The following is a 17,202-nucleotide window of genomic DNA, read 5'->3' as shown; positions in this document are numbered from 1 at the left end:
CTTTCTCTCAACAAGATATTTTCTTATAATTAGACTATGTCTCCATCTTTAAAATATAGATACAATTATTTTAGAAACACGTGACATGATTTCACCAATCTCAAGTTACATAGATTGTATCCTGCAGTCTACAGCCGCTTACTACCAGTGTTTTACTCATTTACAAAAACAAGCATGTTTAACAGCGGTTTAACCACATTCACTGCATTTTGACAATTAAGAAGAAAACACAATTAAGAACATTAAGAACAGAATTTAGCACATCTAATTTAATGAACAAAGAAATGCAAAAATACATTGGTCTCATATATTAGTCAGAGCACAATATTATTTCTTTTCTGCACATGGTGACATTAAACCTATCAAATTTTCAACAGTATTTATTTTGATGCTTGCCAGTTTGGAAGTAAAGATATTTTGAGAATACTTCCACATAAAGAGTGAGAAACCTAGTCTAATGCTGCCAGTCCTATGAGTCTGATAGTGGCTGTGTTCATGCATGTCTTCAGACCTTTCTACATCACCGAAGTGACTCAAGATGCATTGAAGGGAGCATCAAACTATGTAAATAAGATCTCTTCCCTGAATAATTCATAGCCTTCTCAAGCACATATACATCTGTGCGTTATTTTGTTCCTTAGTCACTGATCACACTCATTGAATGTGAAAAGGGGATAGCAGTGGCTCAAGTAAGGATTTGTCCTGTAACCAGTGGGTTTTCTCAGCCATTGTGTCCTTCAGCAAGACACTTCACCGGTCTCGCCTGGAGCTGGTGGTCAAAGGGCTTGGTGGCGCAGATCACGGCATCCTGTTAATATAGCCTTCTACTCAAAGTGCTTTAATTAGTGTATGAATGGGTCAATGACTTTATGTGGTACTGGAGTCCTTGGAAGGTTGGGAAAGGTTTAACACTGATCAATGTTTTTTTCCCATTCGAGATGATCTTTGCAATTTGTTGTGATCCAAAAGCCTTTCTAAACCAACAGATCTCAATGACTTAGTTTTTTGTGTTTTTTTTTTTTCCCTGTTTCATGCATTTCTTGTTCTTTTAGATTCTTTAGCATATTTGGGGTTACAATACAGGTGTTCTGTATGTGCTGACTGTAAGCAAAATGATTGGTATGTAGTAAAAATATAAAAACAGGCCAAAAGGGTTTCACTTGAAGTTTGTGAGATCATGTCAGATTTCCTTCCCATTTTCAACAACTCAGTATTAATCTTAAATAATCCCAAAGTGCTAAATATATTAATTTTTGTAAAATTCAAGATTGATGAGCATCTAAAATTCAACCTAAAATATATTTGCATAAAATTATTCAGGAAATTTATAAATTTTCTGATATTCAATAAATACTGGAATATCTCTCATTTAAATGAATCAACTTTTTTTTTTTCACGTCATGGCATTTTATGAGAGTTACCATGCTTTGATTCTTAAATACTTTCAAAATAAGCAATACATTGAATCTTTCACAGACCTTCTATAAAATTTAGAACTATCTTTTCTAAAATACAAATAATTAAATGTTTAGAAAAAGGGATAAGATTTCCCTTCTAATGCCCTATTTTCAACGTTGGTTATAAAACATTTCTGTTAGTCAGGGGCAAATGGTTTTCATTTGACATATTAAAATCAAGAATAGCAAAAGAATTACAAGCGTCTCACAATTACACGCACTGTTTAATGAATGTGCAAATGTAAAATCTCAAATTTAAAATCATCTGGTTTAATGGCAGAGATTGTTACAGCTTTAATTTCAAAATGACTTGTATTTTGTTACTTTTAATCAAACAAGACAAGGTCATTTCAGTGTTGTTAGTCATTGGTCTCGCGACTATTTTTATCTTTATATTCTTTACTGAGCTGTATTATATTAGTTGAAAGTGGTTCTCATAACAAAGATAAAAGTGAGAAAGCAATTATCTCTCAGCTTCTAAGCCAATCAACATTTTGATCTTGAACAGAACTATTAAAAAGCAGTTTTGATATATCTGATGTCAAATTTTCTCATCTGTTGGGTGAGTATGTCATTGCACCAACTTTATTAAGATGCAACTCATTAATCTTGTAACTTTTTTTAATTAAAGTGTCTCCAGCCAACTGAGGGCAGACAAAAAAAATCAAGCTTTTAGGACACAAAGGAAGATGTGCATGACTTGATGCTGCTCATTACATAGACATATCTTCTATAAATATGCAACAACTTTTTTTTTTTCATTGTGTAACATTCACTGCTTATATCTGACATTAAATGCACTGAACCTCTCACTCATTTCAGGTGATTTTTCTATTTGGGTTGTTAATTTATATGCAAAACGGAGCAACTGAGAGTAAACCGTGCTTAAAATTTGTTTCAGGAATAAACCCCATGAGATGTAAATCCAAAAATATGAACCAGAACAACCTAGGGAAATTTCTGATTTCACACAGTTTAACTCTCCTATCAGACTAATAAACAACACCCTGTCCAGAGAACATTTGGGACCCTGCAATAAGATGGAAGTTCAAGCTTCTCCAATGAACCTTGCCTGTCTTAATAGTCATGATTTTCAGCCTTGAGCCTGAAAGGGGATCAGCTTTATGGGCACAGTGGTTTGTTGGGGAAAGTGCCTATTCCAGCACTGCCTGTTCTGTAACAAGACAATAGACTCTTGTCAATTACGTAACAGGAGCACTTATACAAATTGAACAAAATGTCAGGGTGACTATGTGTCCTTTAACTCAAGAGCATGCAAAACTTCTGCAGGTAATTTCATACACCTTCTTTCATTTGTTTGTATATTTACTTCAAATCCTATTTATTCATATGTATTCACATAAATATGTGAATAAGCATTTTTGTCTACATTTTGTCTCCAATTTCTAATGTAAAATTTGAAAAAGTACAAAGTACTCCTGTACACTTAAAAAGTTTGCACCACCGCATCTTGCACCGGCCATTTTCATATTGATAACCTTGAATGAAAAAATAAAAGTTTGCACATCATAATTTGTATCACTATGCTAAAAGACAGATATGTGAATACATTTCACTTGGAAAATCTGATTAGAGCATCCGTTTTGTCACTGCTTTTGTATTTCCTTTGCAGATGTCACATGAAAAGAAGGAAGGTTTGCTTTCTTTATAGAATTTCCTGGAAGCAAAGGTTCAGGAAGGGACAGCCCTAAGAGCGAATGAATGCTAAACCCAATGGCAAGAGCTGGACCGTTGTTCAAATAAACTGGTAACAGCTGGCAACCGGGTGCTTTGTTTATGATGTTGACAGAGGCTTTATTTATCTAAATTAACATTCAGAATAGATATGTGACAGTAGGGAACTCTCGATAAAATCTGTTTTTCAGCAGTGATTGACTCAAAATGGCTCAATAAAAGTATAACACATAAAATAGTAGTTGGCTGGTGTCAACAAGGATTCTAAAGTAAATATAAACTCATTGAGAAGGAATGGATTACAGATGTGCCGCTCAGACAGTTTTAATGGTTTTAAATTCATATTTAGCATGACTCAGTATAACTGTATTTCTGTCTGAAAACACATGAATACCCTCTTCAACTCCTTCCAAAACAAATGAACTCAGAGCAGATATCAGACAGTAAACCCATGCACAGGGAGAACTTGCAAACTCTGTGCAGAAAGACCCCGGGCAAGGAATTGAACCCAGGACCTTCTTGCTGCAAGGCAACAGTGCTACCAACTGTGCCATTGTGCAGCTCTAATTAATATTAGTTTAGCCTGTTTTACCGGAATCATACAAAGCTTGAAGAAAAAACAATCAGACATAAATGGGCAATGAGATTGTACATTTTTTATGAAGTTCTTTGCTTACTCTGCTTACAAGTGACCTGCAGCTATGAACAAATAGAAAGGTCAAGGGCTTCCTCCACTTTATCGTCATTCCTTACTGGAAGACACAGTTCAACAAAATACAGAAACAGCTGTTTAATTAGTAACAGGAAATGGGATTCCTTTGAGACCTATAACAACATAGTGTATTACCAGCATCTAAACAAAGCTGTTTAAAGGACTTTTCAAGGTATGCTGCTTAATAATGTGTTGTTGTTTGTTTTGTTTCCGTGCCTATTGTCTGTTTCTACTATTTTTTGGTTGCTTTATTGCATATTGTTTAATACATATTCATTTACTCGTACAAAAGTTCCTATTGATTCTGATAACTAGTTGAAATTATTCTGTGGGATCTGAGCTTTTGGAGCACTGCTGGATAAGAACAAACAAACCAATTTACTAACTCAAGTCTGAACAGCTTAAAAAACATTTGTGCAAATTACTAACTCTTTAATCAAAGAGTTAGTAATCAAAGTTTAAATCCCAAACATACTGTAGCTAGTGCAACCATGTGCTGAATGCTCAGCAAATAAAGGCTAACATTAAATTTGTGTTTAAGTCATTAACACAACCCCATGGCTTTAAGATTGTTGTACAGCATCAGTTTACCATCTCAATTTTTTTTTATGTAATCCTGTGGTTTACTCAGTTTTGTAGAGACCATTGCATACTTCATTGTAGCTGTCTTTGATGAATTACAAAGATTTTAGTAATACCCAGCAAATTCCATTTTGAGATGTATTCGTTCATGAGCGTTTGACTTTTGAACTAGTAACCCATGTAGGGTGTGTTCTCCACATCTTATCCAACAACATATTGGAATATTGGTAGTTTGCCCACAGAATTTCTTTAAGCTACGGGCAAACTTCTGTTCTAGTGATAATGAAAACAACAGTGAATGCTCCGGCATATGATAAATCCATCCTATGTGTCGGGGAAGACAGGAGGGAGGGTGGTAAGTGACAAAGGACATCAATAAAAACAATGAAGTTGTGACACATTCAGTAGGTTCAATTTAATTTAATTTGATCTTCATGTTCTGATTTTCCCTGTTATGGCTTTACAGATCAAGTCTATATTAAGAGCAACTTTCCCTCTCTGTTCTCATGCTGAACCTGACTTTTCAGTCACATTGTCAGTGAGATGAAATTAAATCGCTTTTCCCACAACTTCATTAATTATTTTTGTGAAGTTGTTTATTTGCTGGGGCTTTTCCGGTCAACCTGGCGCTAACACGGGGCCGAGTAAGGCTACAAAGACTGTTTTCTCTTGCATCATAAAGGATTTGCCTGTGACTGACTAGTGCTCTAAACAAGCATCTGGGAGAGTCTGAGGATAAATACTTATGTATCCGTTAGCATTCCAGCTTTAGAGAAATAAATTGCATTCTTCATTATGAGAGAAAATGGATTTTCCATTGGAAGGTCAGCACTGAATGTTAGTAATGGAACTTTTGCTAAGCTGCTTCTATAACACACTTCCTCAAAGCTAAACTCAGCGCTATTTTGGTAAAAATACTGGTACATTTCTACATGCAAAATTACTAATATTCATCTGAACAAAACATTGCGAAGTCATGAAGATTGAGAAAACATTGAAAAGATTCGGCATCAATCTTGTCCTGTGTACTTTCACGGTCAAGAAGCTTCCTTATCTGTCCTATCAGTTAAACTAGCAAACACAAAAAGCATTCCTAATGACGTCATTTAATTTACTACTGTGGTTTATTTAGTAATCAAGAATACAGCCATTAAAAATCAGACCAAACAGCTTTAAAACTGAGAACTTAAAAACCAAACTAAACATTACAAAGTTAGACCTTGGTAAAAGAAACATTTGTGTGGTGGGAAAGCGTGTTTCCTATAGAGCTCACGTACTTCATGTTTGTCATGTTGACATTTTGGCAAGGTTAATGCACTGAGGAGCACTTTAGGATGGGGTAGGGAGCCAAGATTGCAACTTATGGTTGCTTCAGCACTCACTGTTACTTACTGTAGGCGTGTGTGTTATTGCATTTGCCATTAATGGGCTTTAAGAAGGAAGCTCAAACAAGGTTTCAGCAAAACACTGAGAATTGTTTTTCCTCTAACAGAGACATACTTTCCAGTTATACTCAGTTATATGTCTTGTATAGTGGACACTACAGTAAGCTTGCTCACATCACATTTTACACCAAATATAATTTTTTAACTTTAATTGAGGTTTGAGCTCTGTTATTTTTTAATGTCTTGTTAATGAGGTTTTAAAAGTACAATGAACAAACTAGACAAAATGGTCCAAATGATAAGTTCACAAGAATGAGGCAAAATAGTAGCAATGCTTTGTAAAAATTAATAAAAAAGCTGTGTTGTTTCATATGAGTTTAAAACCCTGTAATCGATATAAACTTTGCATTTCAATGTTTTAAAAGTAAAAAGTTTTTCGTTTTTCAGAGATGGAATGCTTTATGAATCTTAAATTGTGTTCTAAAAAATCCTCCCTTTATCTTTATAAATTTCAATGCTATATACCTTTATTACGATACTGACTGCACATTTGGCACCTTATTTGTACTTATGAAATCCTCTATTTTTCTTTTTTGTCAAATTTAAATGATTCAGATTATTCAATGGATTTTAATTTCAAAGGAATAAATGCAAAGCTCAGTTTCCAATGAAAATTAGATCATAAAAACCTAAAGACTAGCATTTTTCCTCTTATCCACTTGTTCTTGCCTTGTTTTTAGAAACTGGCTTATCCATCAAGTAATGAGGATGAATATAGCTCACACAGGAATAATGGAATTAGAGTTGGTGAGAAATAATCTGTCAGTTCTGGACACAGCCAGATGGCCCAGTATATTTGCAATTATGAAAAAATCTGTTTGGGAAATGAGCATTTTAAAAGAAAATAATTGGTAACGTCCTTGAATTACAAATGGTAAAACTGAAGTAAATACATAGCAATAAAATATATGTTTTCTTTTAAATGAGAAAAAAAAAAGCATAGCTTAAATGTTGCTTTTGTTCTTTCATGTAGGTTTGAGAAATACTTTAATCATGCCACACAACGATGACATTGCTCTGCAAAATGCCTGGGGGGGGACCAAACAGTAGCTTCTCCTTTTTTCTCCTCCATGCTGGAGTTTCCGATCTTCCGCCTCACAGAGCAACCCCCCCCCTCCATACACTCAGTCACTCAGATCCTTCAGAATGGCCAACAGCAATTAGTAAACACCTGGTTGACCTTATTGTGGCTGCTAAGCTCATTATAAGTACTCCTTCTGAGTGTACCGCTGGGAAAAATGTTGTTAAATGGTCAATAGAGGAGTTATTTGTAGACATGACAAGGTGATGCTTCAGAAAGGAGTTTCTGAAGAGAAAGATTTACACAACTTACACAGTCAAAATTTGTTTAAGTCATGTTGGATATGCACAACATTTTTATAATAGCTCAAGATAACATAGTCACTTGTTTGTGCTGTTAAATGCCACAATAAACCTGGAACATACATAATACTGCTCTTTTAGATAGCAAAAGACAGACACTGTCTAATTGTATTGTCCTTTCAAGTTTTACCCGCTTTTATTTAACTTCAAGGCATATATTTTAATATGTGCTGAGGCTTAAAAGCTGTAAACAGAAAGAGCATGTGCATACATTTAAGCATGTATGCATATCATATTGAAGGACACAGGTTGAAATCCAGAACACTGCAGAAGACGGATGCTTGAAGAAATGTTATTAAATTGTCCTCATTTCCCAGGTAGAATCCCACTACTGTCCTCATTTTCTGATGTAAAGTGTGTTACAAGCTGTCAGATTTTCCAGACCACTGGCTTTTGCCAGATTATGTTACATAATCATGCGTTTTTATGAACTAAATAGAACTGCGGACAAATTAAACAGTACATGTTTTGACCTCGCCTGAACTTTTCCTGGATAATGGCTGTTTAATCTCACTTTACTAATTGCTGGATTTATTTTCTGTCTGACCCGGTTTGTGTCTTGATGTACTAATTGTTTTTTTCTGATCTTGAAGGAATCCAGCACAAATAAGAAATAATGACAATGAAGGAACTCTTTATTCTGTCTAAGGCCTCTCAGAATCATAAGACATGTAGGAAAGGGTTGTTTATTATTGCACAAAAATGTCATCTTTGTCACTGACATTTCAGGGACAGAATGTATGTAAACATTAGCAATGATAAACAACTTGTGATTAGATTTGTTACTCAAGACTGTTCATAATGTATACATGACTGCTAACATTAAGGATAAAAAAATTATAAACATTTCCAGCACATTAGGAAGTTCAGAAAAGCATAAAGGTGGAATGTAGGGGAAAAGTACAAAAACAATCTCAGATGGAGAAACATTGCAGTTCCATCCAAAGTAAGCTGAATTACATTGTAGAGATATGGTAGACTCCAGCATGAGGACTTATTTTTTTTATCAAGAATCTGTGAAGGAAAAGGGGATTTTTTTTTCTCTGAGTGTATTTAAGAACTACATTTTACTGCATTTATTTTTTCTAAATCTCTTTTTTTGATAGCTGTGATTGTGTATTTGTACACAATAATTTTGTGTACAAATATGCAGTTGATGATATATGTGCTTTATAAATATTAGATGGTTATAACTTTTGAGAAAAAGAAGAAAAAAAAAAAGAAAACACATTTGTTTTGATTTTTAATTGATAATTACTTTATCCATTTTGTATAACATACATTTGTTTTTTCTAAATACATCGACCTAAATTATTCATCATTCAAAGAAGCATTGTTGGAAATATTTCAATTATGTTTATCTGACTTGGAGTTAGAAAATGCACCTAAACATTATGAGTGGTCAAAATACTCATTAAAAAATTATGCAAATAGTGTATGGCACCACATGTGTGCTTTATATTTTCTTATAAAAACTTAGCAATGAAATTATCGCATATAATTTCAAATACTATACAAACAAGGAACGCAGTAAATGAATGTCCAACAGCTTGCTTTGCCTCCAGAGCTGAGCTCAGTCCTGAGGGGACAAGAGGATGTGAACCCAAAGGAACTGAAAGTCATCAGAAAGGACAGTTTTGTCTTTTCACCAGGGACCCACACAGGGATATTTCCCACGCTTGCATGACAATAACTGTTTCTGTCACATCCCTTCACTCTTGTCTCTCTTTTCTTGCCCACTCATCTAATTTGGTTACCATGGGACCTCTCCTTTTCCTTCTCTTCTCCTTTTACTCTCATGTGCCTGAACTTGAAGTCTTGATTTCTTTTTATAGCTATAATGATACAATAATTTTCTGAAATGTCCCCTCAATATTTTTAAATAAAATATGAAGGAAAAAAAATATGTTCAAGATTTTGTGCGAATTTGTCAATTCAGTTCAATCTTTGCAATATAAACTCTCATATTGGAAAGAAGTACCCTTTTTCAAAATAATATCAGTGTATTTCTCTATGTTCAAAGCGAAGCTGTGTGTTGGTTTGTGGTGTATTTAGGCTACATGTCAAATGTCGTGCCAGTGTCTGTATTAAACATGATGGATAGTTTGAGGGCGCAGACTGAAGGTCCTTGGAGGATCAGGCCACACTGAGATACGTATGCTCTGCACATGTCTGGCCCTGGGGGAGACAGTGAGGAATGTGCTCACAGGGTCATCTGCTCCCGGTTTGCTCTTGTCTTTATGACCACTATGGGAGTCGCGCTGCATCCCCAATGAGAAGTATGGGACTCCATGTGCGCTGCATGAGCAACACCTATTTTAATCTCAAGGACAAGAGGTTCAAGCACAGCCAGATGAAGATGTTCATGGCTTCTGTTATAATGGATATGCAGTATGTGCTTACAAATATTGGTTAAAAACAGTCAGCATATAAAAAGATCCAGCTTTCTTCGTTAATATATTTTATCCTAACATAAAATGATCCTGTTGTGGTTGTTTTAAAAAAGAAGTCTGCAAATGTTTTTCCTGTAATATTGAGCTCTCTAAATACACACTTTATTATTATACTTTATTAAAACACCTGTTCAATTTCCTACCAACACAATAGCAACACCATCTAATATGGCAGCAACTTCATGAATTTTGTCATTTAGATGACATTTAGAATGGGATTGAAGTGACATTAAATATGGCAGAGTGCATGGTGTGAATGGTCAACACAGTCCTAACAACTTGTACAAACAAATTGGCCTCTGATAAGGTGAAGATTCAGCAGTTTATGTGCGTTTCCTTCCCATGTTTTTCATCCTTACCTTTCAATTGTATGTGTTCCAGCTCATCCAAAATTCTACTTCTAAAGTTATGACCAACAAAAGTGGAGCATTTAACACCAGTCCTTGTGTGACTGCAGTGGCTTCTTGTCATTTGTGAAATATTAGATTATAAAATCTTGCTGAGGTTTTATGAGGCACTGAAAGGGCCAAGAAAGTGTCATGATGCTGATGTTGACCATTAAGACCACTCAGGTCACCAGAGACTTCTGTACTCAGTATTTCCAGGACCAGAACTAAACAAAAGGAACCCATTTAGTTTCTATGTTTTCCATATGTTGAAGAAGCTCCCTAAAGTCTTGAAGTGTAAAAATTTTTTGCTTCTTTTGAATCAGGACAGAAAACATGCAGTTTATTCCACTTTACCCATATAGGCCCAATGTTGTCTTGTCAGATCACATGTTTTATGTCTTAGTTTTTTATTTGCTTCAATTGTGCATTTTATTATTTATTGTTGTGTGAAGCTCATATTTCTACAGCAGTTCTTTTCTTATTTTTTTTCAGTTTAAGATGTATTTTGTGTGTCCTTTTTCTGTTCCTTTGTTCCAGCACATTGGATAGCCCTGTGTGTTAAAATTGCTGCACAAATCAATATCTCTTCCCTTACTAATCATGCTTTAAGTTCTGCATGTTGGAGAGAAATGCATATTCGAGGTGAAAACAAATCAAATGCTGCCTCCTAGTGGAGATCATAAATATGGAATTTAAAAGTCATATGGGGGGCATAAGATATGTTGTTGTAAATTCCATCCATCTTCTTGCACCCTTTTCCCGTTGGGATTGGGAGGGGTACTGGTGTCTATCTCGAACCCAGGACCTTCTTGCTGCCAGGTATCAGTGATACCAACCGTGATACTTTGCATATGTATGTGTTCCAGCTCTTCCAAAAAAAAAAAAGAAAAAAAAAATCTTGCTCAAATTCTGTAAGAAAGTATTTTCTACAATGTTTGCTTAGATTAAAAATGTTAAAGATTTTTTTTAAACAAAACAACTATTTTATTCATAACTTTGAGAAAGCAGATATACATTAACTTTTTTTTTCCTATTATACAAGATACAATTGAAACATTAACTTTTTCAAAAGCCCAACTTGGACAAAGATGTTTGTGTAAGGAAATAGAGCACCTTCCTTCATTATTGGCACCTCAAGTAAAGATGACTAAAAAGCAGGTAAAGGGGGATATTATAAATTTTCAAGGCTTTCTGCAGCAACATCAAATAAATATTTTATCTTCAGTTATGGGATTACTTTACATATCAAATGTAACTTGCTTCTGTCTCTTTAAAAAGCTCCTTCTCTTTCTGATGCTCCACCTTCAGGACGTCATCACACCACCTGGAATGGCTACGACCAAAGACTCGGGGATTTTTCAAACATACATGAAAGAATCAAGGCAACACTCCTGGTATGTTTTTGATGTATGAGTAATATTATAACATGATATAAAGCTAAAACAAACAAACAAAAAAATCTGTTTTACATCATATCCCTCTCTCCCCCTTCAAACCTCTTAACTGTTATGATGATACCTGTGTCATCATGAGGGTGACATTTTAAGAGTAACAATTAAGGGGTTAGCTAAATAGTGTTTGGTCAACCCAAACGCCATCTTTTACTATCTGGAAAAAATGTAACCTTTAGGTATATTTAGAAAACTGAGAAAACAAAACCATATATTTTCCTGTAGCAGAAAGAGGTGTGCAGGTTTCACCAGGCTCCCTTAAGAACAACTTAATCTAAACTCTTGTGTTATTCCTGAACAGTGATGTCAATATTTGTCTGTCTATCCATCTTTAGGTGGTCAAAAATATTAGTAGGTAAAAATAAAAAATAAACACAGCAACTAATAAATATTCATATTCGGATGATGTTGGAGTTGCTTAGTTTTAGCTTAGACCTGTCTAGAAATAATAATATTTCCTAAATATATCACATGAGTGTGGTTATAAATTAGTTTTGGTCTCACATTATAAGAAATATGACAACTTTTACAGAATTTGTAAAATAATTTATTATAAAAACCTCTAAAAAGTGTATTCTTTATTAAATTGTGTGTGAACATTTATTTGATTATATAGCTTTTAGCTGATGAAGTGAAATTTTAATTATAAATTAAACATATGGTCTTTCATTTAATCTTAAAATTGCAAAGTGTTATTTTGAAAGCAGAAAGATCTTTCAAACAAGTTCTTACCCATCAAACCACTAGATGTCAGTAAAACGATACATTTAAAAAAAAGATCCAAGTAAACCTTTTTTAAACAACATCTGATTTGAAAATGTATTGAAACAAACAGTTGTGTAAAGTCACGTCATTGAAAATGCAAGGTTTATAAAACTTAAACCAAGCAGTTAGTCGTCTTCCGACAGAAATAATTTTACTCATTTATATGGACAGAGCAAGTGAGATTGAATGTAACTTTAAATTATTTTGGCTACATGTACCTTCTTTTCTTTTTGTACGATTTTATACAAAATAAGAGACAAATTAAAAGCAAGACAAATTTACAAAGTCTGAGGTCATGAGACTTTAACTTGTTGTCTGGAGAAGTCACGTCAGCTGTATGTTGGCTTAATGTTTAATCATATACTCAAAGAGAAGGGGAAAACAAAAATAATTGTGTTGTATTTATTACACTTCTCAAAGAATGTGGGAAAACAAAAACTTAAATTTTTACTGGTGTAAATCTACCACTTTTCTTTGGATCTGTTTCAAAAGAATATTAATATTAATAGCAATGTAAACAGGGCTTTGTAAAACTTGATGAAACTGGTAAGTGCAGAGGTCTGCAGTGCAGAGAAGGAAAATGCTCCTTCCTGGATTGGAGGGATTCTTTCTGTGAAAATGAGATCTAGTGACATCTGTCCACATGAAGCTTGTGGGTGGGTTGAGGTTTAGAGTTTCTCGAAAAAGAGCAAACGCTTTCAACGTCTTTTAATTAATTTCCACTGACACAAAGCATCAGCAGGAAACCTCTGGGTATGAAGTGACAATTATTTGGAAGACCACTCTGAGAAGGAATCATATGAGGAGAAATGTTGGAACTTTGTGATCAATTACCATAAATGTATTGAGGCAACAATAGCTGCAGAGTAAGTGTGTGGATCCCAGTGTCATACTGGTTTACAGTAGAAACTATATATATTTTTTTTAAATGTTGAAAAGTCATATGTTTGTTTTAATGAAATCCTCATTAAGGCATGCTTTTGGGACGTTTGGATGAACCATTCACAAACTAAGAAAAAGCAGTAACTTTCTCTAAAGTAGCCAGACAAACAAAAATTGAATTGCTGCAATATTGAAGCAGTAATCAGATGAAAAAAGTACTTATGAGGATGAGCTTAAACTACCACTTGATGATTGTTGTTGCCCCCATAGGTGGTACTGCTATGTGTTAGATTTATGAGAAATTTGTACCTACTGTTTGCCCAGTTTGGTTTGAATAAGGTTATTATTACGTATTAATTCAGATTTTGTTCAATATTAAACTTGCTAGACTGTCTGAAACACTTGGATGTAAACAACAAAACAAGAAAAGAGAAGAAATGCTTTACCTACTGCTGAGCCATTCCATTTGTAATAAATTTTAGGTTGTGTTCAGGTAATATACTAATTAATTTCTGCTCTTTTGAAATTAAATTGTTTCTCTTATATTGCAAAGAGCTGTATTCAGATATTGTTATGCGTGGTGCTTGCAACAGTATGTATATGCTGAAACCCACAAGATTTGGAGCCAGTATTGGATGGTCATTGCTGTGCATGGATCTGGACAGAAATGTCAAAAGGTTACTATAGAAAAGCAGGCAGCATTATGACATGTACATATGGATGAGGACCCATGGACCAGCTGTTGTCCACCTAATATTGGCTCCACTCTACGCTGATGACATCTGAATACACAAACCTGACATTCAACCTCATTCTCTGCTCTGAAGAAAATCTACCTCAAAATAATCACAACAGGAAAAATCATATATTTCATCTAAGAAAACTCATGGGAATACAACTTATTCTTTTGCACTATTTTGTGGTTGGTGTGAGGCTGTGGCTGTGTCTCATCCTGGTGGCAGGTTCACTGTTATATATTGCCTCTTGTTGATGACCTGTGCAAACAGTCTCTAAGGTACTGCGAAAGTTTATAGCCATTCCCCTTACGTTATTGCAGTCACATCATCAGTTCTTCTTCCTGTTTGCTAGAAAGCTCCTTCTTATTTATAAGACACAGGACAATGGCCCATAGCAGCAAAGTGCCACTGTCTGAGTTCTTTATGGCACTGAGTTGAGCTGTTTCCAAGGTGAGCAACAGCTATGCATGACACCATCGACAGAATAACTCATAAAAGTTAGTAAATAATGGATGTCATTGTCATCTCTTTATCAGATAATATGAGTGATTACATGGGAAAGTCTCTGGATATTTGCACAATGTACCCAGTCAATATTTCATCTGTGTCACCTGGGTGAGTGAGCTACTTAAATCAGCCCTAAACTGTGGTATGTTTTAACATTACTGCTTCTCTGTCAAAACTAAATATGTAGACCTGCCAAGCAACGCTATTTCAAATCTATGTACACATTTTTAAACCGTAAGTTTGTGTAATAAAGACACAAAGATATATTTTTTCACAGTTTATTTTCCAAATAATTTATGATTTGTTTGTATTTTAAAAAAGACAAAGATATAAAGACAATACAATTGAAACAGACATTTTTTTATCTTTGTTTTGTAAAAGTATAACAATAACATTGAAGGCAAATAAATACTAATAAATATAAATTTATAAAGTACCGTATTGATTAAAAAAAACAATGTACACTTCATTGCACATCACTTCCAGAAAAAAGTTTGCCTAATGGCTAAAAAAGTGCTTTTTCCTCACTGTGCTCTTTGATTGTCATTCAGCCAGTTAAATTTAACTTTCTAATGACAGTGCTTTTAAACTTCATCTGTCTTGGCACGTCAGTCAACTTTGTGACAATAGCGCTCAACTTTTCAGTCATTTCCTCTTCCCCTTTCAGTGTCATCTTGTCTTTGCAAGAACATAATCTGCACCACTGGCCCATTTGGTGCCACTTTCCTCACAGCAATCTTTACTTTTGCTGCCATGTCAAAGCCCTATCTTCTTTATACAGCAACAAATGCTGTACATTCCATGGGTGGTTAAATTTTAGGGATGCTTAAAGTCCCTTGTAAAATCAGAAAAAAAAAAAAATTACTTCACACTTTTTTGACCAGATGGGGCAGATTGTTAGGTTTTGTGCTCGATTTAGCTTGGCAAAGTAGATCCCTATAAACTGGAGAGTGGAGGAAGCGGGGGTAGCAGTCTTTGGCCATCAGCATGTAGATCCTGTGCTGGGCTTGGTCGAAACAAGACGGTGACGGGTCCGACAAGTTGGCTTTGGTTATGTCGCGGGTTTCATGGTCAATATTTACCTACAAAAGACACAAGAAGACAAAAAGTCAGTTTGTCAATTTTTCTCTCAGACATTTCAGAGACTGTCATTAAATCCATCTCTTCTTACCTCTCGTGGTGCTTCACTGCTGATGAATTCACTGTAGATTTTCTGGGCTTTGTTGAGTAACTTGGTAGGACACTTGGTTCTTCTGTAATCTTCACAAGCAAAGTAGAACGCAATGTTCTCCTCGCTAAATTCAGAAACCAGGAAGGCTGTGAAGGCACACAATCCATCTGCAAATGGAGGAAATTTGATTAGTAATTACATCTGACGGAGCCATGGAGGCTGTATACGTAATCATGTGTACGTAAGTAATTTACAGGAAACCAAGCACACTGTTGTATAAAAATATGATAGAAAGCATTAATTCAGAGGTGAACTTACATCTACTAGACAGTAGCTTTTCAAATGATTCTTTCCACTTCAGGCATTCCTCCAGGGTTGGTCTGAAAATAATGAGAAACATGCTTAGATAAAGCTGAAATTTTGTAAAAGACATCAAGATCTATTTTTTTAAAAATACATCAATGTCATATTTGTGTTAAGCTTACTTGTTTTTTCCTATTTTGCAGCAGGATAAAGTCCAAATGGGCTTTTGCAGAAGAATCCCCAGCCTTGCTTTCAGCTCCTTGGCTCTGAAAGAGAAAAAAGCAAAAGGTTGGATACAATCTTCTAAGTGACATAATTTCATATTCACAGAAAAACCTCCATTAGAACTCAAGAGCTGAAAGCATCAATAGTATAACACAGCTTAAGCTGAAAATCCCATGAGTTTCTCAAATGCCCACACGCATGTGCAAAACCTGGTCCTCTAACACATTATGCAAAGAATCAGTCTTTTCCTAAAAGTGAATGCACCTTTCCAAGCAGCAGGCAGGCAGCGATACGAGTCCTTTACACATAGCAGCAAGTGAGAGCTGGTGAGGAGGCGTCTCTTGGTTCAGTGGTGCTTAAGTTTCCTTTCAGCAAAGCTCAGCCAGGAATGAAATTGTTTGCCTGTGCCTGAGTAGAGACAAGGCAGAGGTTTTATAATCCTACCGCCCACACCTTCTGATGTGTCATCAACTCTGTCAGCCAATAGCAGAGAGAGTCACAGGCAAATAGAAACAGAGAGGGAGAGGGAGTCAGTATTTGGGGGACAACTTGCAAGGTCGAGGCTGGGAAATTACAGTTTAATGATAAAAGCCTCTGATAGCTGATGTTTTTTTTTTTTTTTTTTTTTACTTCTAAAACAACAAAGGGATTTTTCTGAGTTGTTTTCACTATTTTGTAGGTTGTTTAATTTACAAACAAAACCCACAAAATATTCTTATCAACAGATCCTTTCTGTTGTTTATATGGTTTATTATGTCAAGTTATCCAGTTCTTTAACATTTTGTCACATAGTTTTTTTAGCACAAAACCCCAATCTGTTCTTTTAATTATATAAATTCTCAAAGAATGAATCCACCCATCCATTGTTTATACCTTCTTCTCCTTGCTGGTTCATGGGTACACTGGTGCCGATCTCCAGTGGTCACTGTCTGAAAGTCGATGACTAGCATACTGAAGTAAATGTTGTCCCTTCAGATTCCTTTTAGCTTTTTATGACCAGACACACTATCAAGAAAAACAGCTAACTACTACTAACATTGAAAGT

At 35.1% G+C, this 17,202-nt stretch overlaps 1 protein-coding gene across 1 annotated transcript; it reads right to left on the bottom strand.

Moving 5' to 3' along the window:
* Positions 1-14,751: 14,751 nt before the first annotated feature.
* Positions 14,752-16,549, bottom strand: rgs16 (regulator of G protein signaling 16). Its single transcript, XM_055046874.1, has 5 exons — positions 16,422-16,549; positions 16,115-16,198; positions 15,948-16,009; positions 15,630-15,796; positions 14,752-15,540 (listed from the first exon to the last, which is right to left on the bottom strand). The coding sequence occupies exons 1-5, from the start codon at positions 16,463-16,465 to the stop codon at positions 15,325-15,327; spliced, it is 573 nt and encodes a 190-aa protein (XP_054902849.1). The 5' UTR covers positions 16,466-16,549; the 3' UTR covers positions 14,752-15,324.
* Between the last annotated feature and the right edge of the window lie 653 nt (positions 16,550-17,202).

This window comes from Poeciliopsis prolifica, unplaced genomic scaffold (assembly GCF_027474105.1).
Source record: "Poeciliopsis prolifica strain line A6 unplaced genomic scaffold, Auburn_PproV2 SCAFFOLD002, whole genome shotgun sequence".
NCBI lineage: Eukaryota > Metazoa > Chordata > Actinopteri > Cyprinodontiformes > Poeciliidae > Poeciliopsis > Poeciliopsis prolifica.
Note: the sequence above shows the minus strand (reverse complement) of the source record. Positions and strands in the feature narration are given on the sequence as shown.